This window comes from Poecilia reticulata, chromosome 20 (assembly GCF_904066995.2).
Source record: "Poecilia reticulata chromosome 20, P_reticulata-male-v2, whole genome shotgun sequence".
Classification (NCBI taxonomy): domain Eukaryota; kingdom Metazoa; phylum Chordata; class Actinopteri; order Cyprinodontiformes; family Poeciliidae; genus Poecilia; species Poecilia reticulata.
In genome coordinates this window covers 17,939,685-17,967,489 of record NC_088849.1, presented here as the reverse complement: position 1 = coordinate 17,967,489, position 27,805 = coordinate 17,939,685, and the positions used below count along the sequence as shown (strand labels likewise).

At 39.0% G+C, this 27,805-nt stretch overlaps 1 protein-coding gene across 2 annotated transcripts; it reads right to left on the bottom strand.

Moving 5' to 3' along the window:
- On the bottom strand, positions 1-27,805 carry dnajb6b (DnaJ heat shock protein family (Hsp40) member B6b). Of its 2 annotated transcripts, none has more exons than XM_008396738.3 (10): positions 27,648-27,805; positions 21,065-21,177; positions 17,691-17,800; positions 15,789-15,842; positions 15,465-15,569; positions 11,028-11,162; positions 10,379-10,526; positions 9,745-9,815; positions 2,901-3,059; positions 1-1,197 (listed from the first exon to the last, which is right to left on the bottom strand). In XM_008396738.3, the coding sequence occupies exons 2-10, from the start codon at positions 21,127-21,129 to the stop codon at positions 1,088-1,090; spliced, it is 957 nt and encodes a 318-aa protein (XP_008394960.1). In that variant the 5' UTR covers positions 21,130-21,177; positions 27,648-27,805; the 3' UTR covers positions 1-1,087. The 2 variants fall into 2 exon arrangements, with proteins under 2 accessions (XP_008394960.1, XP_081457662.1); XM_081601536.1 differs by lacking the exon at positions 27,648-27,805 and adding an exon at positions 21,895-21,916.

The window sequence follows — 27,805 nt, the reverse complement described above, 5'->3', positions numbered from 1 at the left end:
TTATGTTTTCTTTAAGCATTTAATCACGAGAGTCCATAAAAAAAAAAGAAAATTTCTCTTGGGTTCGTCAGGAGTCGTCAAATGAGGAGAACGTTTCTTGAGAGAAAACTATTACAAATACAATGAATTCACAAACAATTAATTCTCTAAAGTAGCATTTAAGAGCGGCAATCGTGTCCTTTCATGCTGAGGGAAAAAAACGGGATTCAACTGAGCTGAACAAGTTAATCATTTTCTAATACTCTCCAAAGCTTTAAGCCTCACATTTTCCAGTCTTCTCTCTTCCTCTTTGTCTCCTATTAAAGATGGATCCGCTAAATGGTTTGACCTTCACTGACTCTCACATGCTGTGTGCAGAAACTTTCTGCTAATTTCAAAACGGAGCTGCTCCTGTGGTTTCCTTCCACCTGTATCTTTTCAAATACGCACAAAGCAACCGATAAAGCTCAATCAGAAAAGTTTCATTTAGATTTTTTTTGTTTTTGTTTTTGTGTGTGTGTTATTTGCAAATCTTCAAGGCCAAATCATGAATGTTTCTTATATAAAGCTTTTGATGGATGTGGGCCACATGGCCAGTTGCCTAGGGTTGAGTCGGAAACGAGAGCACACAAGCGTCAGGTAAAAAACATAACATGAAATTAAAAACCTGACAATCTCGCAGTTGCACCTTGAACAAGTCTTCTATTGCTTTTATTCGTGTACACATTCGATTCAGAGCTGGCGTCTCCTGCTTTCTGCTGGAGAACGGGAGACTTTTTACATGCTTGGCGTGGAAATCCATTGCAATTTACTCTACCTCAGAATATAGATGATTTCCCACACTTTAATTGGTTGGGTCTCAGCTCGGGCTCCGTTCATGCAAGAACCACCACTGCCAACCAGTAAACTACAACGAATGCTGTACAAATCTAAATATTAAGCGGAGGACTCGGAGAGAATGGTTTTGGTTAATACAAGCAGGAGAGACACAATTCTCTTTGCTGCAGCTAATAGAAAAAAGAAAAGGGAACTATGACGCAGCAGCAGAGGAGTAGGGTCTCTGAATTTTAGCCGAAACAAACTAATGCCACATACAGCTGAGAACTGTTCAAAAATAGGTGCCAAATCCACTGAAACGAGGGAAATGCCGAGGAGCTCGCTTCTTTTTGGATTCCGCCTCCTTCAGCCACAGTTTCTTCCTCTTGGTGTCCACATGCCCTACAAAACAGCAAAGAAGAAAACTAGCGTCAGTAAATGAGGGCATTGTTTAATAACTCTTAAACTACCCCGTTACAAACAGCGTACAACAAAATGATTTACACCTACCAAAAGTTTCCAAATCATTGTGACATCCACAGACGTTAACTGATTTTATTGGGATTTTATAGAGTAACACTAAACAGAGAATAATTGTGAAGTTAAGACAAATTATACTGAGTCTTCAAGACTTTTTTTTTTTTTTTTTACAAGTAAAAGATTGAAAGATGTGATCAATTTATATTCAGCCCCCTCGAGTATTTTGCAGAAAACCTTTTCCTGCAGTTACAGCGGCAAACCCTTTAGTGAATGTCTCTTCCTGCTTTTCAGAAACTCAAACTTTTGCCCATTCCTTGTTTTTTTTTTCAAAATAATTGACTGAAAATGAGGAAATCTGTGAGGATCCATTTTCAAGTTTTAACAGATGTTCTTCTCTGTCGTTTTTTCCGGAGTTGCAACAGCCTCTCTCTTTTGCCAATCAGCTGAGATGGACAACCATAAATCGTTAGATTTGGAACATTGTTTCACATAAATATGTCTTTTTCTCAGCCATTTTATCCATGACCTGTTTGTTGTGGCTCTTGGTCTTCATGATGCTGCTTGTTCACCATTGTTCTCTATGAGATCCACATGTATTTATACTGAGGTTAATTATGTTACTTTTGCATGCAGTTTGTTACTCTATATTTTATTTCCGCGTATTGGAGGAAAACTAACTGAATACTATTTATCATATATTTCACTTTTTTTTTATCTTGCCCACTGACATTTGTTAAAGTAGGATGAATATCTTTGCTAGCATTTTGCTGGCAATTAATAAAAAGAAAAAGATTAATTTTGGAAGTAGGAATGCAGATGTTGCAACTGAAGGAAGCATTTTCTTGCATTTTAATCACACTATGAGGGTCTTTCTTTAGTGCTAAAATTGAGGACATATAGTTGTTAATTGGAATTATTCTCATTAAACAAAAAACTGAAGTGCATCGGTGATCCAGATGGAGCTCTTTCTCCAGAAGATCACACAAGACTCATCTAAGCAACCATAGGTCATCCATAATATTTTGCTGCATGGTGACATGGTTTTGCGAATGATTAATGAACTGTTAGTAAACTGCACCACGTTTAGCTTGTTAAATTTGTAATTTTGCATTGTTTTGGGGGAGGGGAGGGGGGGGAGGAGGACTCGTCAGACCTCGCTGATGATTTTGCCCTCATTTTCTCCGGGTTCCAGACAGGAATGCTAGTTAAAATCTCCCTGAGAAGACAGAGAGAGCGCGACTGAGAATCAGGCTCTTTGTTTGTATCTCGGCAGGAACTATGCACGTTGAAATTAAAGGTTCCCTCCTCGGCTAACGAAGCCGCCGCGTGTAAAAACGCTCGGCGGCCGTGTGTAATTGCTCAGCTTTTGTGCCTGACTTCCTGACCCCGTGAAGGAAAACAGGGGGCCGACTCTGACCTCTGGTCGTTAACGGCGACGTAAAACAGAGCTGGCTAATGAACATCTCTGTCCTCGGTGTTTACATCTGCCAATCAGACGTCGTCACTGTGCTTTGTGAGGCCGTCAGGCACAAAAGCAGACAATTAGCCGTGCTCATTAGGAGTCTTTAAGGCAGAGCTCTTGTGTGTGGGTAATTAATCAGGCCTGCAGTGGCAGCAGGGCGGACCTCTCGTTAGTCCCAGGCTCTGCGGGCCGTGCTCCTCCTCTTCCTCGGAGGGGTTCTGGGCGGAGTTCCTCAGGTAGCGCTGGTGGAGGCCCAAACCGGGGAGCATGTTTTGTCTGCGGCTGCGAAACTCCTCCTCAAACGGGTCTTGGGGGGCGATATCTGTGGGTGTGAGCAGAGAGGGAATGAATCACACCTAAGCTTATCACTGTCTGGTTGGATTGCCAGAGGTGTTCAACATAAAGTCGTCCCCCCCCCCCCCCCCTGTCCCTTTTGACATGAGATGTGTTTGTTGCAAAAGAGAAAAAAAACATATTGCCTTCTGATGCCCTTGGCTGTTTGAATACAATCAGACACAGGAATAGAGATACAAACTTATATTACTGCAAGTTAGGCTTCAGTCCGAAAGGTATATTGATGTAAGCAAGAAGAGAAAAAAACAGAGATGATATAAACCAGGTACCCTTAAGGTAAACAGACCCCCCCCTCCCTCCAACCCCTCTTCCTTCAATCAAACTCCAGGCATATATTTCATTCATTTTTTATCTGCCTGACTTTGATTGTGATTAGTCATGTAAATAAAATGAGATTTGGTTATTCTTCTCTCTAGGTAATTTACATTTATATTGAATTAGTGGCAGGCAAGGGAATGGTGTGAGGTGGCTGTGGTTGGGGGCGGGGGGGAGGGGTTGCAGGGGTTATTATACCAGAAGATTACAGGCAGATCGGATCGCCATTGTGTTGTGTAATTAAGGCAGCGCCGAGGAGAAGAAAGGAAGCCAGATGCTCGCCTTCCTGAAACCGGTCCCATTACAGGAGGGTCCGCACCAGCTTGGAAAAGAAATATAACTAACATGAACACATAAGCAATGGGACTATTTTTTTATATATAATATATAAAACACGGCAGAGCCCAGAGCATGATTAAACCTCTGTTGTGTATATGGAGTGGTGTGAAAAGTGTTTGCCCTCTTTTCTACACGTTTGCTACACTTCCACGTGGCTTTGTGTGGAAAAAGTGATTGCCCACTAAACCTAATAACTGGTTGGGCAGCATCAACTGCAATCAAGCATGGAGGCCTCTTTGAGAAGAATTAATCTTTATGTTCAATAAACCAGCTTGAGATGATCAAGGTATTGTGCCAGTGCATTGTTCTGTTGGAACGTAATAATTGCTGTGGCTGGATGGACACTGGCAGGAGCAATACTCAGACTGTAGTGTGTAAATAATGCTCATCTAGTAGTAAAAGGTTCAAAGTATGCCAAGAAAATATCTGGCACACCATTATACTTCCACCACCAGCCTGAAATGTTGATGCAAGCTACGTTTAATTCAACCATTTAGTCTTGCTGCTGAAACTTGAGTCTCACTGGACCTGGGAAAGTTTTTTTTTTTCACATTTTGGTGAGCCTGTGTTAATTGTAGCCTCAGGCTCCTGTTTTTAGCTGTTGTCTTCTGACGCTGTGACCAGACTGCTTCAACCTTCAGCATGTTTTACGTTTAGAGAGATCGTTTTCTGCCCATTTTGGATGTTATCTGGGCTACTCTTGCCTTTTGTACTATGCAGAACCACTCGACACACTTTACCCGGGGTTAACAAGTTGTTTTGTCCACGCAGTGATTATTTGACCTGTGGTTGAACATAAAAAGTGGATCATAAGTTGCTAGAAAGAAAAAAAATATCGCAGACCAGGATGGCTGGAACTGGCAGCAATACCACATTCAGTCACCAAAGTCTTCTTTTTTTTTATTATTTGATCTTCAACATGTTGTCTTCACCTCACCAAGATGATCTAAAATCATCGACTTTCTACCAAGCCGTCTGTGAACAAGCAACTTGAGGAACTTTTTGAGTGCTTCCGGTAAAAACTTTTTTTTTCAGTACCAGCAAAAGACTGTCATGATGCCCAGGTTTTAAACGAAACATTTCACCCAAGGTCATTCATCGTGACCCAAGTCTGACTTATTCCTCGCAAAATGACTTTATATTTTCTCTTACTTATTCTGAAACAATCCACAGAAAACGTGTTTATCTTCTCACAGAAAAAAGCTCACACTTTAAGGTTACTTATGCCATTTCAGCCTCAAACCAGAGGGCCTTTTGTTTTCAGAGTTTACAAACCAGCTTAATAAACCGGACAACCAAGAGTCGACCCTACAAGGAGACAGCGGATCTCAGTGGACCACCAGACAGCAGGAAAATTGGTGGCTTGCCTCTCAATTCCAACCCATATTTGTTTCACAATCCCATCAGGCGACGTTGGATGGCTGGATTAAGCCAAAGAAACGTTTGTGACTTCAAGGCTGCCTGCTTCATTCCAGCCTCCGCCACTCCTGAGGATCAATATTTGCATCTATTAGGCGTCCTGCTACTCAGCAATAGGGCTTCTTCTTCTGCTACCAAGTTGCATAATCCAGCAGAATTTGATCAAATTAAACAAAGACAATATCAAAGAGCTATAGCGATAATGAGGGTTTTAGTTAATGTTCAAATAAGTGGTCTATTATTTTCTGGTCAAAGACTACATTTAAAAAGTGAACACCCTTCAAGCAGTGAGATGTCTCATTTGCTTGCTATTGTGCCGAGAGCACCTGTCATTTGTCTCCAGGTCAAATAATGCGGCCAGCCGTAAAGCAGGCATGAACACAGACACCAAGTTGCACCTTAACACTAAATCTATACGAGAGAGACATTTACAGCGTTACACGCGGCAGACTGGAGGTTGAGAGAGTCTGAAATAAATCACAGCTCCAAAGGAGGGCTAACCCTGGATGACAACTGCAGCCAGATTATATTCAACAGTCCGCCATTGCTGGGTTCAGGATGTCTGGTGTCGTGCTGACGGGGACCCCACTGCTGAGCACTGACAGATAAAATCCTTGTTCAGACACGGCCGAGGAGAAGCAGGCGGCTTATCTTTTCCCATCGTTCATAAAATAGCCAGTGGCTGCAGGCTCCGGTGTCGTGCTAAGATGTCAAGCAGACTGTGTTTCTGTGTGTTTGTGGGAGGAAAGGCTGTGGGGGTATAAGGTGAGGCGAGGTGAGGTGAGGACGGGGGCGGTGCAACAAATCAGACGTGTGTGTCATACTGGAGCAGATGGATGAAGAGGGAATGGCAAGAGCAGCAAGAGTTTTCTTGGTTACTGTTTGTCTATGCAGAGGAGAAAAAAAACCTTTTTCTTTTGCTGAAGAGAAGAGTAGCAATTTTTGTACCTAATTAACTGACATTAAACATTTTTAAGGCACTTTTTGAAAACATCGTGTTTCTTCAGACTTGCTTTCGGTAGTAAATTGAGTTCAGCTGAATTCGGGGTTTTGTGATTTCTCTTCCTAAATGGTAGTTTTGCCTGTTTTGGATTGGGGTTTTTTCCGCATACAAATGATGACATCTAGTGGTCATGAGAGATACACTTTTAAACCACCTAATGTTTTTACGTTAAGCAAATAAATGTATTATGATTGTACATTTAAATTATATTGTTTACTTCCTTCCCCCCGCCCCCCAATCAGTAATATTTGTCGTAATAATTATGTTATCAGCTATTATGTCCTCTTTCATGAATATTTGCGGATGTTTGTGTTCCGTTTACCAACAACAATAATCTATCAAACTTCAGATTTCTAAATTACATTTTCTGCCTGTGACTCTAGCGAAAAATAGTCTCACTTTAACAAACTGTTTAGGCTTCAATGTTGTGCATTTTTGGTTACAAGAGGTTCGCATTTTATTCACTGAAATAACTAGCGGTGGCTAAAGTAACCACAAATTGTACCGAAGTCAGAATAGCACCACTTCAAGTTTTGAACTGATGCTATTCTGTTGTTTTGAACTTATTTTGACGTTCAAAATAATGTTAATAGTGCAGTGAAAATACATATCCGTATTTCTATTTATTCCCAATCCCATTAACATGCTAAACGCACCAAAAATGGTAATGCTATTCAAATTAACAGCAAGGTTAAGAGAAACTCCAGTATGTCCGGAAGATGGCGCTATTGCACAACAAATCCGACACCTACACCCTGTAAGCGTTCTTCCATCTTTAATGATTGATTCTGGGGCTCTAAAATACATGGTTTAAAAAAAAAACATCCATCTTATACGTCACATTTAAATAAAATTATACTGACGGGAAAGAGGCGACACAGCCAACCTGAAGGGTTATAATTGAAAGCTTTCAGTCTAACATTTAGTCTCCTAAGAGAAATCTAAACAGGTCAAACTGAAATAGATTGTGTGTTAATCTAAGCACCAGCTCTGCCGGACACATTTGCAATCAGATATGCAAAAAGTTAGAAATCCAAGTGGAAGCTCTACAGATTCAGTTTGACTCGCTGCAGGCCTCACCCCGATTTTACCGCTTCCTTTGCTTGACATGTCTCAAAAACTGAAGTGGGCCCTGTTCAAATAAACTAGCCTTGAGCACATTCCTTTGGGAACACTCATGTTTTTCTGTGTGTTCCTCTGAGCAAGCTGTAAAACAAATGCAGTGTTCAGGACTCCAGTTTTATGGCTTAATACAGGAAATCTCGTGATTTCCTGTAGTGTCTCATCTCGTGTGCATCTTCATTTTACACTTCATAAGACATTAAAGAGATTAAGCAGCAAATCAGCAACATTGGGGGTTTAGTCTAGTCTAGAAACGAATGATTTTTCATGACCAGATGCATCATTTTGAAAGGATTTTATACTAAAGCATTATGAAAAGGATTGTACCATTTCTTTACCTAAGCTGATTTGTTTTATTAATTTAAATTAAATGTGTGTAGCAGTCCTATTTGGATATGTTTTTATCTTTTGCAATCAGGTAGAGGAAAATGTAAAAAAACGAAGTAGATAAATTGGATTAAGATTTGCAGGATCGTAATCCAAATTCCAGCTCATTCTGGTCAGGCTTTAAATCTGGAACCTAGAAAAAAAACAGGAAGGGCAGAGACAGGACACAAGGCGATGGATGGACATATGCTGGACAAAAAGGAGGGATGGATGGATAATTGAGAAAATTACAATAGACAGGTATAGTGAGAATAAGTGGAAGGTTGGATGAATAACAAAAACAAATTGGTAGATGGATGAACAATGGTGGGAAGGATGAATGGGTGAGATAATGGAAACAAGTTGGAGGCTGAATAAAGACATGGATAAGACAAAAAAGGATGGATCTGTAGCCAGATAAACGAATAAAGGAAGGATGGATGGGAGGAATAGATAGATAACTGGACAAAGCGATGAAGAGTAGACAAAAGAATAGACAGACGCATGGGCAGTTGGATGAATAATGCAGACGGACGGACGTTGATGAATAAAGAGAGGAACAAAGAAAACGGCAAAGAGATAAAATAGGAGAAAACATTTTGAAAATCTTTCCACACTCATTAACATACAGACCTCAAAAATGCTTAAACCTTTAATAAAACGTGGAATTCTGGTGGATATTTAAGGGAATTTAATTTCCTCCTCCTTTGTTGAATATTCCAGGATCTCATTAAACAGCTTGTGATGAATCTTTAGCAGCAATCGCCACAGAAACTCAAGTGTCTGTGCATTTAATGGGTTCTATTGGTGAGCAAATGCTGTAAACCAACAGAACTTTTTATAACCTTATGGACGTGTGTAAATAAGGAGGGGATATTAAAAAAAATAAATAAAAAAAATCAACTGACTTGTTCAATGGAAATATACCCATCAGGGAAAAGAAAAAAAAAAAGCTCCAAGATTGAAGATAGATGAAATTCCAGTGAAGACGCATCTAACAATGACAAGGGTTACTTGAGTGAGAACAGACAGGCACCAAACCCTAATGTGAGTCACTGAGGCATTAGTAAGTTACATAATACACACGGTGAGCTGTGTGATGGGTGGTGAGTGAGTGAGTGTACAACAGGAAGCAGCCGGCGTGGTTCCTTTTTAGTGCGGTTGCGATCGGCCGAATTAAGCGGGTAAACTCGCACATCCACGAGGAGAGATGAAACAAAGCCACTCAAGCCACAAGAAAACACACACAGACGCCAGGTGAGGGCGGTGGGGTTTCCATGGCGTTTCACAAACTAAAACTTTATTGATCGACTCTGAGCTGCGTGGAGAACAAAGAGTCCTCAGCACTTCCCCTTTAGCTGGTGTCGCCGTTTAAATTCGCAGTCCGAGCCGGCGAAGCAGTTAATGTGAAATCATAAAGGGAGCCCCCTCCTTCTGTCATGCAGAAGCAAACCAAACACGCTTCCAAACAGAGAAAATGAGCAAAAATATGCATGTTGTTATAATTAATTTATTAATGAACACAAATCTTATTACACTCGCATGAACAATAGCCAACAGGTTAGCAAAGTGGAGTTTATGTTAAAGACATTAATGTGAGGTGGTTAAGCTTCTCATTCACTTGTTAAACTAATCAAATAAAAGGGAGCAAAAATGACATGCGCAAGTTAAACATACAGCATCTTTTTTTTTTTTTTTTTTGCCACAACACCTAAAGACGATATACACCCTGAATGAAGGAGAAAGAAGAAAGAAAAAAAAAAAAAAAAGTACAGCACACAGCCAACTTAGCGTTTATGGCAGAAAAGTACAATTCAATAAATTCAGAAAATAAAAACAAATCCCAGCAAGCTGGTCCCCCTAAATAATGGAATAAATACAAATATACAAATACTGAAAACATGTCTCTCTTCTCCCTGGCAACTAAGCTAACATGAGAAAATTCTTCTTTGGGAATGAGATGCAGGAGGAACAGAGAGAGAAAGAGACTTTTTTTTTTTTTTCTTCTTCCAGATGAGACAATTGCATGTTGGTCAAATTTTGTGGCGAGATATTTACTTGTTATCCAGTCTTAGTAGCTGCTCCTTACCATCAACTGTAAGGGATTTTAACTGACCATCTTCCACCACTTCTACCCGCTCCTGGCCGTTCTCCACAATCCTGTTCACACACACGCACACACACACACAAAGACAGCAGCTTCTTTAGGAACCTGGGAGCAACAATTACTGAAAATAAAACATCTTCTAAAAGTAGTCACACTTAATCCTTTTCAGATTTTGATTTTGTATGAGTTTCATATAGCATGACAAAATCTGAAAAGTGTGGACTCTCAGAGTCAAGACTTTGTAGCACAACCTTTCACAGCAGATACAACTGTTTTTGTGTATTTTTACACATTTAGTGATCATATCAGCTAATGTTGCACATATGCAAGTTTATATTCTGCACAGTTTACATTTCCGGACAGTTTATTTCTAGTTTTATATTTCATGGTTTTAAATGTTTGGCATCCATTTAAAATTCAATTTTAAATGTTTGGCATCCAAGTACAGGAAAACATGTTTCCTGTACTTGGATACAGGAAACATACTTACTGCTCATCTGACAAGTTTTGAATCTTAAAAATATAAAAGTCTCTTTTTGTATCACTACAAGATTTAGAAAAGTTCAAAATATGAATGTACTCCAAGGTAATGTACCCACGAGTTCAACGCTCATACCGTTTTGTGGTGATTTTTCTGCCATTGACAATCTTGGTAGAGGTCGACACAGATCTGAAGTTGCCCATCCCTCCTCCGCTGCCTCCGAACGAAGAGGAAGAAAAGGAAGTAAATCCTCCGCCACCCATATCGCCAAAGGAGCTAAAACCTAATAATTGGTAAAAAAAAAAAAAAAAAAAGTATTAATTTCATCCATCCATTTTCTTGCACCCTTGTCCCTTAGTGGGGTCGGGAGGGTTGCTGGTGCCTATCTCCAGCTATCGTTTCGGGCGAGAGGCAGGGTACACCCTGGACAGGTCGCCAGTCTGTCACAGGGCAACACAGAGACACAACCATGCACACACACACACTCACACCTAGGGGCAATTTGGTGAGGCCAATTAACCTGACAGTCATGTTTTTGGACTGTGGGAGGAAACCGGAGTACCCGGAGAAAACCCACGCATGCACAGGGAGAACATGCCAACTCCATGCAGAAAGACCCCAAGCCGGGAATCAAACCCAGAACCTTCTTGCTGCAAGGCAACAGCTCTACCAACTGTGCCACTGTGCAGCCTGTATTAATTTCAGTTAATGTAATTCTTTTTAAATTCCCATTATTTCAATAAAATACAAAGTAAATCACAAAAAACGTAAAGGATGTGCAGACCTGATTCAAACCCTGAGAAGCCAGGCCCAAATGCTGGAAAGCCGCCGAACCCAAAGAGCGACCCACCCATCCGGCTCCTGTGTGCACCTCTTTGACGATTGCGGCCTCCAAAGAAATCGTCAAAGGGATCATCAGCTGCAAAAGCAAACAGAGTTTGCCACGGTGAGATATCCATTTCAAAATTCTTGCAGTGTTTTTCACCGTCAGATTTCCTTTTTTGGTTCTTCAACTACTAAAGGTCTCACTTTCAGTGAGACCTTTAGTAGTCGTTTAAATTTCTGTAGATTCTTGTAATCTTAACACATTTTATAAGTATTTTTCCACTGATGGAAAGATGGATGGATGGATAAACAGCTGGTTGGATAATGAACAAATGGAGGGAAAAATTGACTAATGGGGTAGATATGGCTTAATGGATTGATAGATGGTTGGATGATGAATATATATATATATATAAGTGATGGATGACAAGATGGCTGGAGTAATATTCAGGGATAGATGGGTGACCGATAAATTGATGACGGTATGGATACAACGATTGTTGGGCAAATATACAAATGGAGAGATTAATGAATTTATAGATGAATAGATAGTAGTGGATGAATAGACTAATAGAGGGCTAGTATTTAATCAATACTTTGAAAAATATGACCAAATTTAACACTTTTCCAAACCGAGTATCAATGTTGAATTATTTCGAGGATTTTATTTGAAGAAAACGGTCCCAGCTTGAACAAAAAAAAAAAAAAGGCTCAAGAAACCGATTAGATAAAGGCTCTCATTGGTGGCAGAGCGTTTATTAGTCATTTCTGGAACAACGTTATCCGTTAAAAACCGTCCAAGTGCCGCAAACCCATTTTCATCCGAAAGCCCCCCCCGCCCCCCGAGGAGCTTCCGCTAATTGTGTGCTGCCGATCTGGGTCACCCTGGCATGATAAGGCTGGAAGCACTGGCACTGAAAGAAGACTCCTCCTTCAACCTTGAGCGTACCAAGGGTGCATTTAAAAAAGAAAGAATGATTTGCTTGTTCCCTCCGAGAGAAAAGCTTAAAATAAAAGTCTCCCGTGTTTCTGTTTACCAAGAAGTGGACCTCCGAGCGCACACGATTGAGCTTCAGCAGAGAAGATGGGCATCAGTGGAAAAATAGAGAGGAATGTAAGCTGTAAGGAATGCTGTTTAACACTTGAACTGTGATTCAGCGTTTGGACATCTGAGTGAAGAGTGAGGATGTACTCAAAAAAATAAATTAAGATTAAGGGCATCAATGCAGATGTGGACAGACTGTAAATTACACACTGAATAATGGTGTTAAAAAAACCGCTGTAGCATTACTCAAACAAACATTTGTGTAAGTCGAAATGCAGCAAAGTCCAACAGAGCTGCTGTCAAATTTCTGCTGTGAAACCAGCGAGGAGCCCAAAGCAGAGTCAGCTGATCTCCCTCTCTCTCTCTCTCTCTCTCTCTCTCCAGTCTGATTCATCCCATGTTCATTTCAGGACAAGTGTCTGCTGTTCCTGGCAGACATCTTGGCCGGATCGCGGTGCAAGTCCGTGTCCCAGGGGAGCACTGCAGCCACTACACCCCCTCCCTGCAAGCTGCTAGTCCCTCTGATGTGGCTGAGTGACAGATCTACAGGGCCAGCTGCTGCTCAGCAAGACAGACTGCTGGACCATCAGGAGCGGAGGGCTGGATGGGACTTAGAAACGAATCAGACACATTTTCTGACTGAGCTCATTCTAAACATGCCGACTGAACTTCGTGTACTGTAAAAATTGGCATGAGAAACAATATGTTCACTTTTTTAAAAGACTAAATAATATATATATATATATATATATATATGTATATGAACGCACATTTGTTGAAACAGTCACTATGTTGAACCAGAGTAAGATAATCTGAAGATATCTTACTCTGCCTTCTTCTTACTCTTAATATTGCCATCCGCATAAATACACCGTTCGGTCAGAAACAACCAATCAATGCTACGCTACAGCTAGTTTCCCCACAACGGAGCCTGCCATAAATGTGCTCAAGCTAGTTAGCGTAGCCACTGATGAAGGAGGATAAACGGATTTCCTGGAATGATAAGCTGCTCTTCTGCCATTGGTACATTGAGCTGAGAAGCTTTAAGTTACTCTATGGAGTTTCATCAAGACTAACAGACTTGGCACTCAAAACCGTTCCCACAGCATGACGCTTCCCCTACCACATTAGCTCATGAGGATGCTGTGTTCAGGTATTTATGCAGCAGTTGCTGCAGCACACAACGTTTTGACTTTCATGTAAAATGCTCCGTTAATCCACTGCATTAGCAGCACCTTTTCTTGCAATCAAAATCACTCATTTTAACAAGGAATTTTTTTAAACCGTTCTTCATTAAACCCATTCCAAGAGTATCTTATTGCAAGGTGCAAAAAATAACACCCCCCCCCCTCCCAGTTTGCAATAAATTCACAACTATGCACTAGTGCGAAAAAAGAAAAAGATTTGTTGATTTTGCATGAATTTTCACGATCACTAAAAACTGGAGCGACTGGATAAGCGCTTCAATAATCCAGCGCCACACCCTCTCCCCTTTGACATCAGTGATTTGATTGACTATTGAAGAAAATCCTGTGTACTTAAGAGTAATGATGCGATTAGATATTGTTTGGATAAATGTTTTAAGTTAAGATATCACTTTTAGATGGGATATTAACATGGGTTCTTTGCCATTTTCTTTAAGCTAGTTTTTCCCCCCCGTTTTTAGGTCATACAAGGAGTTTAGGTGTTTGTACTTATGTTTTTTTTTTTTACAGATAAGAAAGCTTTTACTTTCACACAAAAGGGGAGCGTCTTTATTTGGTTTGGCCTTCGAGAAGTTTATCGCTTCCACTTTTTGTTAAGCCGTGTGAAATCCTTAACTTAAGCGATAAAAGTCACTTTTATGCTTGTTGTTGGTTGCTAGATTTATTTTCTATATTCCGTGTTACATCCTGTGCCTCCTGGACATCCGTTTTAAGGGTAGCAATTCATCATTTGGTTTAATCTGACCAGAGCATCTCCACTCTGTATCCTGCAAACAGATGTTCTTATTGCTTTCTTTCTACAAAGGCCAGAATTAAGCATCACCTAAGCTCAGAAAACACCCGCAGGTGGATTGTACCAACTAGTTAGGAGACTTTAAGGCAATTGTTTGCACTCCATTTAAAAAAAAAGTAATTGGATTACAGGACATAGTACACATATTTTTGTGAAGTTTGTTAAACAAGTTCAAGAGGTATGAACACTTTTCCAAGGTAATGCATCGCTCTGTTTACCAGTCAGACAAATGTGATAAAGGCTATTTAAAGTCAAAACAGAAACTAAATCTCACTCTTCCACCCGGCCATCTTGTTTTATGGTCACTGTTTACAAGTAAACAGCAACAGCCGAGCTCCGCCGTGTCACCCTTTCCATATCAACACAACTGTAACGTCACGAAAAGGAGGAAAAATCTTGAATCGGTGTATTCCACGTCCGTTCAGACAGGAGGTGAGGACACGCTTGCCGTTATTGCATCTGCTTTTGTTTTAACACGGAAGCTATTTTTGAATGCATTCCAGTTGAGTGATGTAGATGGTCCAATCCATCCCCTGCCTGCGTCTGAACTCCTTATTTAGAGTTACACGAGGTGAAGTACAACATGCAATCAGCCTTCTGCTCAACCCAGACGCCCCCGAAGAAGCACTACATGTGCTATAAAAACGATAAAACTTCTGATACGTTGCTTTCTTACTGTTATCAGGAGACATACTTTAACAAATACAACAGAAACCATCCAGAACCCTTATTTACAGTCCCTTTGGAGGTTGCATAAGATCTGATACAGCTGTCAATATGATGGAAATGCACTCCCATGCAAAGGAAATATTTGTACGGAGAGGAATTGGCAAGCAAACTTACAGTTCCTGTCGTTAAAAAAAAAAAGTCTTCACCATTTAAAATGGGAAAAGATTGATTACTTTTTAACTCAAGTTAAAGATTGTGTTACAGGAAAGGTCAAAACAATTGGTAAATGGAGGAGGTTATGTAATGAAAGTAAAGTCAGCAGTGAATCTAAATGAGACTTCATTGGCAGAGGACATCTTTTTGGGAAGAGTGTTGAGTGGACGGCAGAGGGATCAACACCAGGACTTTTCTTCTACGTCTAGAGCTGCACTAAACACCACAGGAAAAAGCCTGGCTGGGAGGGCAAACTAATTAGGTAATAGAACATATTGCTCTCAATACAAAAAAAAACTTTTTGAAGGGTTGATTTTGTTTTGGTTTTTTTACCCAAAACATTTTACAAGGTAATTATAGCTCCCAGATGCAAGTAGACAGCCTCTTTTCCCAACTTCTGAAACATGTTAGCGTTTCATGATGTGTGTGTGTGTGTGTGTGTGCGCGCAGAGCAGAGTAGGGCGGCCTTACCAAACAAATCTGCAAACGGATCTCTCCCACCAAAGAATTCCCTGAAAACGTCATCTGGGTTACGGAATGTGAAGCCACCGTGGCTGAAGTTATCGTAATGGTTTCCTGTAAAACATTATAGAAAAGAAAAAAAAAAAAATTAAGATTCAACTGCATGACAATCTACACACATCACTGCAAATATAACGTGTAGTACGTCAACAAGGAACTGAGATGAAAGAGATGCGTCTCCTAATAATCGTCTCATTTCATACTGACAGGTAAAAGTCATCAGTTAAGGGTAAAACACTGACGGATCCTCAGAGTGTTTGAACGTTTTCTTACCTCCTCCATTGAGGCCATCTTTTCCATATCGGTCATAAAGACTCCTTTTGTTTTCTGGGAGAGAAAGAAAATTTATGCGAGAAAAGATAAACTGAAAATTTTAACATATGACCTGCAAGATTTAATTTCACATCAACTCCCCCCTCTCCCCCATTTTGGATACCTGCCTTTTCTTTGTTAAACGTCATGTCAAAATACACATTGAGAAAAATATGAATGCCTTTCATAGCAGTGCAAAAAAAAAAAAAAAAAAAAGACAAAACCATCTCTCCTTTTGAGGTTGAATCATGATTATATTTTAAATTTTCCTACTTAAAATCATCTTCCATAAACAACATACCCTCAGGTTCAATGAAAATCTAAGAACCGTTTCATCTGTTTGCGCAAATATTTTTTAGCTTATATCAAATACCATTTAAATTAAATAAACAATGGTTAGGGATGTTGACGTGTCACATCTGACCCATATATAGACTGAATATTCTCACATGGCTTCTGGAGACAATTCCTGGTTCGCTTACAGTTTTTTTTCTGAAAAGAAACTGAACTACTGGAAAAAGATTTGTCTTATTCTGGAAACACAAAACAATTTCACCTAATATTTAAGTGTTATTGTTTAATATGAGAGAAAAGAAAAAAACCTTTACACACACACACACACCAACTGATGGCTGAATGGCTTTAGCACTGGTTTCTATCATAGTCGGCAAATATAACTACAACAAGCGCACGTTTACCCATTTATACATGACTTGTTGTTAATCAAGCTCAAAACGTTGCTTGCTTGCAGTTCCAGTTAATCCTGTTTGGTAAAACACTTACAGGAGCAGTTTTTCCTGTTTGGTCATTTAGGTGGAAAACATTTGGATTGTTTGGGAACGGCAGGATTTATTATACACAACATTCACAAATCATCAAATTCCACAACATCCAACAAGTTCTGATGCTTAGCAAACCAATATTATAAAAGGCTTTTATATTTAGCAAATAGTGACAGCTTTTTATTTATTTTTTTTTAACGATCAAAATCTGCAAATTTGAGGTTCATATAAAAGCCATGGAGTCCATCAGCGTCATTCTGCCACTTCCAGACACGAGTGAGACATCCAGAGACGTTTTATTTATGAAACGGCTTAACAGGTTACCTTTATAAACCAAACAGAGCTGTCAGGCTGCCTGTGTCAAACTAAATGGGGAAAATCATTCATTTCTTCTGAAAAAAATAAAAAATAAAAAAGATATGCATTCCAGCAGTCCGACACGGTGCAATGGGAAACAAAAAAACACAGGAACTGCCGCTGCAGGCATCTTCTATCACCACTGTGACATTTACAACTGGATTCCCTCTGTTCTTCACAACCAAACAATAGTAGTATAACTCTTGAAAGTGCAAACTGGAATTAAAGGAACAATTTGACTGCTGGTTGCATTTTTTCAAGAGAAGTGCTACTATGCTTTTGAAAAGTTAGCAACCTCGTATAACAATTGTAGAATTGCAACAAGCATAATGTTGTCTTGAAAGGGATTTGAGTCTTTTGTTTCCCTTTTTCACCCTGCAGGGTGTTCACTTAGTCCTTGAGCTCTTCACCCCTTTTTCATTTTGAAGAACAAACTTTTTTTTTTGAAAGTCAAATAACTAAAGACTTAACTGTATTCCCTACAAAACTGAAGTGAGGCTTTCAATAAAAACTTGTTAAAAAAAGGACTTGTAGTTCATTACTAAGCAACTTTAAAAGACAGATTTGAACAAAAAAAAAACATACCAAATCAATATTTTATAAACTGTTGTCTCCCAAACAAAAACCACTTAACGTGAATAATAAGGAGTAGAAAAGCAGAGGGTAGAGTCAACATATCAGGGATAAAAACAGAACATTTGAAGTTAAAATAGACCCATCTTACCATCTGACAGGACTTCATAAGCCTCTGACAGCTCTTTGAACTGTCTCTCTGCCTCTTCCTTGTTGTCTGGGTTCTTATCAGGATGCCATTTCAATGCCAATTTTCTATAACTGTGAGGGGGAAAAGAAACAACACACAGTTAAAACAAGCAGCATAGCATATAATACACAAATATCCCCCAAAAAACACAAGTAGTACAGAGGTGGGACAATCAGCTGCATCAGAGGTGTAGAAATCAATCAGCCAGAGATGAGAATTGGCCACTTTTACATCACTCAGTTTACCCACTGCATCACAACCAAGAATTCCCACCTTTCTTGGTCTACAAACACATCAGCTACCAGCATATACTTTACACAATTTTTTTGCATTTAATAATAATTTAAAAAGATACACATGCTACCTCCACTTTTCATACATAAAGTACTTTAATATCGACTTTAAAACCGATACTTGTCATGAAACTTGAAACCGAAACTCTTTTGTTCTCTTAGTGTCCTCAAAAAACAAATGAGAAACAGAAGTCATAAGATTTTACTTCAAAGAAAACAACACATTTTTATGAGATAATTCATTTTTAAAAAACTGGGTGAAAGTATTGTATGATAACATCTACGGTACATCAAAAATCACAGAACTGACACATTTTAAAGAAAATTAAAATAACAGATTATTACAGTTACATTATGTATAAGATTCATTTATTGCCAGATAAGCTTATATTAGCATTTATCTAAAAACATTTGTTTGACAAGTAGTTTTTTGCTCTTTTATCCCTCATTTCATTTGAACACATTTTTTTTATACATATCTGTCATTCGAAACAATCCCAAATTTAATTTTGAGACGAGCAGGAATCTCTTGCACTTTAATGAAAAAGGCTATTCACGAGTAAGAAAACATTCAGGATATTTGCCAGTGTTTCCAGGAGTGGATGTACAAGCAAGTTCACTCAGAGGTCACTCAATGTTCCAATTAAGTATACACACACACACACACACACACACACACACACACACACACACACACACACACACACACACACACACACACACACACACACACACACACACACACACACACACACACACACACACACACACACACACACACACAGAGAAAAAAACAAAAACAAATGCAGCTTAACCTGCACATGCCTCCATCAGGAAGCTAAAAGTCCATGACAGTACAGTTGGATGAAGACTAAATATGTACAACTTGTTCAGTCTTGTAGGGATTGTCAGGGGAAACCTTCCCTATCTAAACAACACATTTCAGCGCAGACACACAACGTCTAGATTAAAGCGTGCAAGGTTGTCTTGATGTGCTTGATGCTTTACTTTATGGTGGTACATCTGATATTGAATGCAACTCCGTTCCAGGACGGTTCAAAAAGAAAAAAGAAAAAAAACAAGCTTCAACCCCTAAAATAAACTTCTATGCGTTCTGACCTCAATGAGCTACAGGAATGTTGGAAACATAAGGAGGCCAAAATTCCTCCACAACACTGCCAAGATCACACAAACCACAAAACCTTTTAATTTACGACCTGTACGGATTTCACACAGCCCTTCCGTCTTACTTACTGCTGCTCATTTCAGACTTGTACTTAAATAATTATACAACCCAGTTAAGAACCAGATGATTTTGTTTGTCACACGTGTAAAATACATCCCTCTGTGGAGAAATGCACGTTTACGTCGAGGGGGGGGGGGGTTTGGAGGCAGTGACCATGACGACGCCAAACCCAAATGGATAGAGACGGCGCCCCTCCCCTTCCCGAGCTGATTTAACAAAGACAGACTGAACTACATTGACCAGCAGAGTGGGCCTTGCAGAGCGGCTTACGCTGCATCAGCCGTTTGTTTCTAAGCCCAGCAGCAGCAGGAACACAGAAGCTGCCGATAAGACAAGGGACTTAAAAAACGAACGGGGGTGGTGGGGGGCCTCATACTATTCAGGGGATTCAACAGGTTTTGTTGCTCACATCTGTGTTGTAATCCGTCTTATTATCTTGCTGTCAAAAGCCTGTTTGAGTGGTCAGAGGCCAGACCAGGTCAAACAAAGCAGACTGCTTGGTAACTGTGCAACATCCCAATCAGTCAGTTCACCAGGAGGGGGGAAAAAAAGGCAGCAAGTGCAAACTTTATCAGAGTAATTTACATTCCACTGAGGTCATTTGATCTTAGAAATGTCATGTAGCAAGGATGAAACAGTTGCTGGTCTTATTGATTTAAAAAAAAAAAAAAAAAAAAAAAATCAAATTTTTTTTAGAAATGCAGTTTCAAAATGAAGACTTAATTTTCCTAGTAATCCACTAAGTTTTTTTTTTGTTTTTTTTAACTGACCCCCAAACACGTCATTTCCAACCTGATTAAGATCCGAGTGACCAAATCCTGGACCTCAACAAGAGTGGTGGAGTCATTCCTATGTGGATTTCTTATATTTAAACAATATCCAAACAAAGTCACAATTTTATGTCTTCAAAATATCATGCAAGCTGCGAGCTCTGATTCAATCAGCTCTTCTTCAATAAACTCCGAGACGAGTCCCAGATAGTCTGTGGTACATACCGGACCTGAATTTGTGAGGTATTTGAACTATAAAAACTGATGTTCGATATGGCAAAGACACTAAATAAACCAGAACCCAGGCAAGTCTCATTTTCTCTCTCTCAATAAACGGCAGACATTGCTCCATAGTAGACGGGAGCAGTTTTTGTTTTCTCTAACTTTGCATGGAAACATGCAAATTACTACTACAATGTTCACCAGACGACATTCCACAGGCAAAAGTTTTACTTTCACTGATTAATTTTCTGCTTTAGAAGAAATGCTCGTTTTGTCCTTTCCAGCTATGGTGAGGTAGTCGCTGTGATAAGATTAAAAGTGATTATTAAAAAAAACAAAAAACAAAAAAGACAAAAAAACAATTGCAACTTTTTTTTTTTAAGGCAACTGTCTGGTGACTCCTGTTATAACCCCACAAACACCAACACTGCTCTTAAAAACAATAATAAAAAAAGACCTACACTTTGTCAAGCTTTTCACAGTAAAGATACATTTCCATCCTTATTTCTAGCAGATGACCAAGTTTTATTTATTTCCTTAACAATGTTAGGATTCCTCAACGCTACAGACGTCTTTTCCTTTTCGGAGCATCTGTTCACATAAAACCAGGGAGGAAAAAACAGTTGGTTTGAATTGCACTAGTCACTAGGTGACTCAAAACTCCTCATCTTTCCTTTATGCCAGCTTATCCAAGTACAGGCTGAATTATTTCCTTATTACATACCATAAGAGGCTGACAAATTGGAACATCAGCAGAAAGCAAAAACATAAACAATAGAAAGCAGCAAACACGCAAGCACTTACGCTTTTTTGATGTCCTCTTGAGATGCATTCCTTTGGACTCCCAATATCTGGTAGTACTCCACCATGGCTCTGTCCGTTTTTGTGCTGATTTACTTCAGGCTCTTCTGACTGGCCTGTGTAGGAAGAAATACGCTTCGTTAGGAAACAAGTGATTAAATCAACCTCAACAACAAGAAAAAGCAAAAGAGCAAAGTCATGCGTGACCTGAAGAATCCCTACACTCCCGATCAGAGAGAAGAAGCATATTTTAAAAGGGTGGAAAAACCCAACGCCGTTGCTCTGTTCTGACCCAACGATGGTGGAAGGATGACAGCTTAGCTACTAATGCAAGCCAAGCAAAATGACACCACCGAGAACATCCTTCAAGCCTGAGGCTCTAAGAGACTATGAAAAATGTTTCCCTTTAATTTTTGAAGTTCGCTGTAGAACCATAAATCAAGGAGTTATGAAACTCCTGACAAAAAAACAAACAAAAAAAACAAGCCAAGACAAGTCTGATACAAATCAAGAGACTATCAGATTGAGATTTTTTACTCAGCTGAAACCAGCATATAAATCTGCTTCCCTCACATAGTAACAAATCTATATTTAAAAGGTAATTTTATTTATATAGCACATTTTCAGCAACAAGGCAATACAAAGTGCTTAAATTTTAACTACAAAACTGGGACAGATTTAACTTTATGAGGCTGCTAAAGTTTACATGACAAAGTACTTTCAAGTTCAGTAAAACCTTAACCTAGAAAGAAAAAAGAAAAAAAAACACGAAGTGTGTTTTTTTCCACAGATGTGAGAACCACACACTTAATAGGCAAACCCCAAAAACTCACTTTTGATTATGAAAGATGTCCTCCGAGAAATCTTCAAAAGATAAACAACCCAGAGAGTCGGACATGGGCCCACGGTGTTCTGTTTGTTTGCTATATATAACCTGTGGCCTTTGCCGTTAGATTGTGTTTGTGTTATTTGTGGGGAGCCGGGGGCCGTTTGGCACGTGGCGGTGCCAAACACCGACTCCAGCTCGGAAAACAGTCCAGGCGCTGACCTCCGCGTTCCGACGGCTGCAGCGGGGTGCACACTCAGGCTGAGCTCTCGCCTTTTGTCAGATAAACTTACCATCTACTTATAAAACATTAATCAGAGTCAACACTGATCACCTTCACGTCCTAATATAGACCATCTAAATTTGGAGACATGACCCAGAAAGTGATTCTTTTTCCTGTAAGACAGACTTGTCCCTTTAAAATGTAGCTTTTCCCCAGAGAATGTAGCCATTACAGATCCATTAAACCACAATATGCTGAAGTATAATGGAAAACGGTGACTCCAAGCTAGCTTATTGTTCTGCACATTGCATATGTTTGGACACCTGGTGATATAAGCCTCGGGTAGCATTACACGGAGATGAACTCCAGCCAAAGTCCTTCAAATTATTCAGATTGCAGAAGGTTTCAACTATAAATATATATTTTATATTTCATCTAATAAATACTAGGCATTGCAGACCAAGGCAATTAGATTGCTCATGTTAATTTGTTTAGTTGTGCTTTACAAGAATGAACTAAACAGATTTGATCATGATGAGGGTAAGCCTAATAATGTAGAAAGAAGCATTTTATGTAGATCGATTCCTTTCAGTCAGATACAAAGCAGATCCATCAACAATGACTTTTTTTTTTTTTTTTTTTTGGAATTTTTTTTTTGTTTCTTCAGAGTCCCAAAAATATCTATTTAGTTTTCTAGTCGATGCCTATATTTGTGAGCAAGGTTTGGAAAACTGGATTGGAATCCACAAATACTGGTTTGATCTAATCTGGGAATTCCTAAACCAACCAAGCATTTTTCATTGTGAAGAGAGTTACGGCCTGCTAACGCTTTTGTTGCTTAGTGTGCCGACTCAGCTTTGACTTTTTCAGGAAAAAATGAAAAGGAAAAAAGCATAAAAAAAACCCCCCCAAAAAAAAAACAGGAGTGGTAGCGCAGGAACATAAAAGCTAAACACAGAAACGCTAACGATCAGGTACTTCAATGCTGTGACAGATGGAAGAAATAAAAATGAACAAAGTTCCTGTCCATTATGGAAGTACGCAAGGATTTAATGTTTGCGAGTTTTTTGTTTTATAGGTGGAAAAAAAAGAAAAAAAGATTTGTTTGGTACAAAATGTTTCACTTCCGAAACACTTGGTAAAAGCATTTAACGTTAACATTCTGCTGAAGCACAGCCCTTAGTTATACTGAACAACTGTAAATGTGAACCACTAACTATTGATTTGCTCAATTGTTTTCATTCACTCCATAATTACAAACTTTCTAGGTTAATAAATATGGTTAGAATGGGGAGAAAAAGGGAGTTCAGATCAATAAAAATTTTAAAATTGCAATTTTGGGAAAAAAAAAACAAAAAACAAACAAAAAAACACGAGTCCTCTAGATTTACTTACAGATAAATCTGACAATGCATAAACGCACGGTTTTGTGGTTAGGAGTGTCTGCCAATAACTAGAGAAAGATTAAGCTTTGTTTGGATTCGAAGGCAAAAGCGTTCGAAGACCCATCTCACCCATGAACACAGTCAGTAGAAGAGCCCCGAACACCACAGATCACATGATTATATAGTCACAGCAAAAAACGAACACACCCCAAGTCTGAACTCATCTCCATTATCAGGTGGACAACAGCCACATCTTTATCCACCGTCATGCAACTGTTCCTCACCTCATTGGAGGAAACCATTTTTAAGCAAGACTTTATTGGAGACAAACACCCTACATGTACGGCAGGCAATGAGAGCTGACAAGGTTTCCAACAGAAACTTCTAGTTCATTTTTAGCAGTAACTCATAGTTGCAGGCTCAAACAGAAATTTCTAGATTTTCTTTATCAGTAACAGAACAAAAAAAAACCCATACATAATATTATCAATCCAAACTTAGATAGTGAAAATGAAAGTAAAGTTGAGTAAATTAAGATGAAACAAGGTTAAAAATGAAAGAAACTAATGTTTAAGCTAATATTTACGACATATGAATTAAGAATATAACCTCAGTAACATAAATGTTTCATTTAAAGGAATCAAATAAGATGGGTTTTTTTTCTGGAAATGAGTTTCTTACTTTTAAAAGTCAGTTAAAAGCAACATCTTTGCATGTTCACGAGATCTGCACCGTGGGACAAAAGTTCACACCGGGGAACTCAACAGCATGGTCCGATCTTAATGTTCTTCATTTTATGCACCGAAATGTGAATCAAACACTTCCAGGCTTGTTGAGCAGCAAGAGATTAAAACAACATCTGCTCCGAGACTTTGTTCAGCCGAGTTACGCTGATGTGCCAAAATGAGTTTCCCCTTTGAGAGGTGACATTATGCAACAAGTTACATTAAAACTCTTAAAATAAGACTTTAGTCAGTACTTCAACTTTGCCTTTAAGCGAAAACAATGCAAACGCCAAAGAATCATTCAAATGACTTTGTAACATTCTGACTTGTTAGTTCACCGTCATTTTGTTTCAGTCGGTGTGTTTCTAAACTCCAGGAGCACAAATGTTAAATAAGCAAGACTTTGTTACAAACTGAAAAATCTGGAAACACTGAATGTGTTAAGACGGTTACATAAAAGTCATTAATCCTCCCATTTAAGCCATCTCTATGCAACTCTTTATTTTTATTTCAAGTAATCTGGTTAGCCCTGAAATGCAACATGTGACTGGGAGATATCCAACTCCATGTTACAACCACTTGTCATCACTGCAAGTCTTTCCCAATATACAGTTCTTTTAATAGATTCTCAAAAACTAAATGTATTTTATCCATAACATTGTTCTCTTGATAGAAATGACTGCTCAGGTCTATAAAACATCAATAAAAATATACATCGCTGGTCATAGATGAGACTCAACCCTTTGTGTCCTTATCAGCCATTTACAGACCAACATTATCATCAAAACATCTACATAAACACCCAAGTTAATTATCTGCAGATGACTTTCATGTTTTCTCAAGACACTAAGAAATCTGATAAGAGTCGAGCATTTTATTCCCCCCCAAAAGACATGAAAGTTTATAATTTAATAACAAAGTTCCCAAGATTTCAAACCGAACTCCTAATGTTTTTCCGACAACGTGACTGACCTCGTAAAACAACTAGAAGAGGAGGTTTGTCTGTGCTTGAAAACATTCAGAACACCACAGTAAATGTGACATCGACTAGGCAAGAGCTCCGCACAAAAAAAAAAAGAAAAAAAAACGACAGGGAACAGGGAAGATCCAACACAAACCACAGCTGACAAGAGAAGAAAACCAGGTGACTGCGAAGAACACCACAGTAAAACCCACGCCCTTCACCTGAAATGATTCGGGCAACGAGAGCTTGAGAAAACAGGAAAAGAGAAACTGGATTTTACCTTCAACTTGCACTGTTTAAACTGTGGCGTCAGAGTGTCATCCATGTAGATGAAATTATTAATATCATCAAATCACTTAATTTGACAAAAACCACAAGGCACAAGACAAGTTTCAGGCCTTGAGGAAACAAGTCATGCACCAACACGTAATATTCAGTAAAGGGTTTTACTGCCTGTGATAACAAGGAAATGTCAACGTCATTAAAGTGGGACTCATGTGAACTCTGCATTTCAATTGAAGACTTCATAAGCAATTTTCTATCCAAACAAAAATAGATCTGAAGGAAAACTTAAGTGAGCAGCTGCACAATTGAACAATTTTCTTTTTTAAAAAAAAGGTAAAAGTTTAACATATTTGTGCATTTAAAGTTTTCTATGATCTAATGACACAATAACTTGCTAAAAACACAAGAAAACAAATTTGCCACAATGTGTTCCAAGAACCCTACTTTGTGAGGCATGGTTCAAAATTACTTTAAAACATTTTTAAATAATTGCTACAAATACCATAGCGTTCCCGCTCCACCCACCTTCCTCGCCTGTTGGTGGCGGCCAGAAGGGCTGATGGCGCAAAACGGCATTGAAACTGCCCCAGGGCAGCTGTGGCTACAATCTAGTAACTTGCCATCATCAGCGTGTGAATGTGCCCTTTGAGATCTCAATTCGATATGCCAATGGAATCATAAGTAAAAATTATTATTACTATTGCACATCTCCTTGACAATTTCAACTTTCCAGTTGGGTCAAACAAGGTTTCACAGGAAATGTATCTTTTGCCCTTTCCAGTTATACCAGATACTAAGAAAAGCACTCTTGAAATGTTTTTCACATGAAAACATTTGCAGGCCTGCATTAATACCCGACAAATAAAATCCCATTAATATAAGAAACGTTTATTTTAAAGCAGAAGAAAACAATGGAATCATAAGAGTTCATTTTAATGTATGCAATTTTTATATGAGAAATGTTGCTCAATTTTTTTTTTTTCACCCCATGCAAATTAGAAAAGTTGGAAAAGGTAACAAGCCCCAAACATCAGCTCCAAGGATTTGTAAACATCCTCAAAAAAAAAAAAAAAATCATCATATGACAATTCATTTTTACCCTCATATTCCTATTGGAATCAACTCTTTTGGGGCTTTTCTCGGTAGGTAAACATAAATAATACACTTGTTTGGGTCTTAAGGCATTTGATACAAGAAAAAAACATTGCAAGAAATGGTTCAAAACTGATGCCCCAAATATGAAGGATTGGTATGAAATATTTTTTATTATGGAAGGAACAGGAAAACCAGAATATACAGTGATACTATTGAAAATACTAGATTACAAAAAAATTAATTGACAGATTAAATGCTAAATTCAGAGTTGATGAATCACCATCATTTGTTGAAACCTAATCATTCCCCCCCGTCCCCCCTCCGGGACTCTGTCACCAATAGCAACTATCCTTGTTAACCTAATTTTAATCACTAAATGTCAAATGGAAAACTACTAAATATGTTCAGGTTTTCTGAAAATTAGCACAAACAGGCCAATCACACGCCTAAAATAGCGTGGTAGCACATAAAATGCGGTCGATCAGATACAGAAACTTCTAGAAAGTCAGCTTGAAACGTACTTTGCAGCAGAAACTATTTGCGACACACCAATTAAAAATAAACAACTTTAACGACCTCAAAAAGTAAAGTCATGGTAACTTTAACATTGGGCTGTGGACCTTATCTTGCTAACAATAGCTTTACCCCAAGATTTTAGGACGTTATGAGCCAAAGCACGAACTTGAGGTTCTCGTAACCTGCGCAACAAACACTACTTATAAACACAGTTTAAACAGTTGCTGATTGTTACTAGCTAACTGTAGTACAGCTAATGCCATTTAGTTAACAGTCGTGGCTAGTAATAGCAATTAGCTTGATTTGCTAAACCGTAGAAGACCCCCCGCTACGATTTCGAAAACCGCCTGTATGGGTGCAGGCGTAAAAGGGTAATCGGACATAAAAAGGCGTTAATAACTTAAGTATATTATCAACGACAGCAAAAAGAACAACACAGCATCACAATATGACTCTATGCGGCACGGCAGGTTTTAACCGATTTTACAGAGGCCGATCCCAGCCTTACGGCGCTTAATGTTCCGTAAAAAAATAAAAAATAAACAAGGTAATTATTACAATACATACCTCTGAAACAAAGATGTCCACTTTAATGCCCACTCTCTCTTATTGCTGTTCAGACTATATTTTTCCTGAGAACAGAAACTGTCGCTGCAGTCGGCGGCAGCTGGTTAATAATGATGGTGGAGGTTTTTTGGCCTTGCCCACTAGCTGCGACTGCTGCT

Excerpts from the sequence above, each read along its gene's own strand:
- dnajb6b (XM_008396738.3), bottom strand. The coding sequence starts at position 21,129 with ATGGTGGAGTACTACCAGATATTGGGAGTCCAAAGGAATGCATCTCAA. Across the intron at positions 15,843-17,690 it reads TTATGAAGTCCTGTCAGATG|AAAACAAAAGGAGTCTTTAT; the intron begins GTAAGATGGGTC and ends TTTCTCTCCCAG. Across the intron at positions 3,060-9,744 it reads AAAATCCCTTACAGTTGATG|ATATCGCCCCCCAAGACCCG; the intron begins GTAAGGAGCAGC and ends TCACACCCACAG.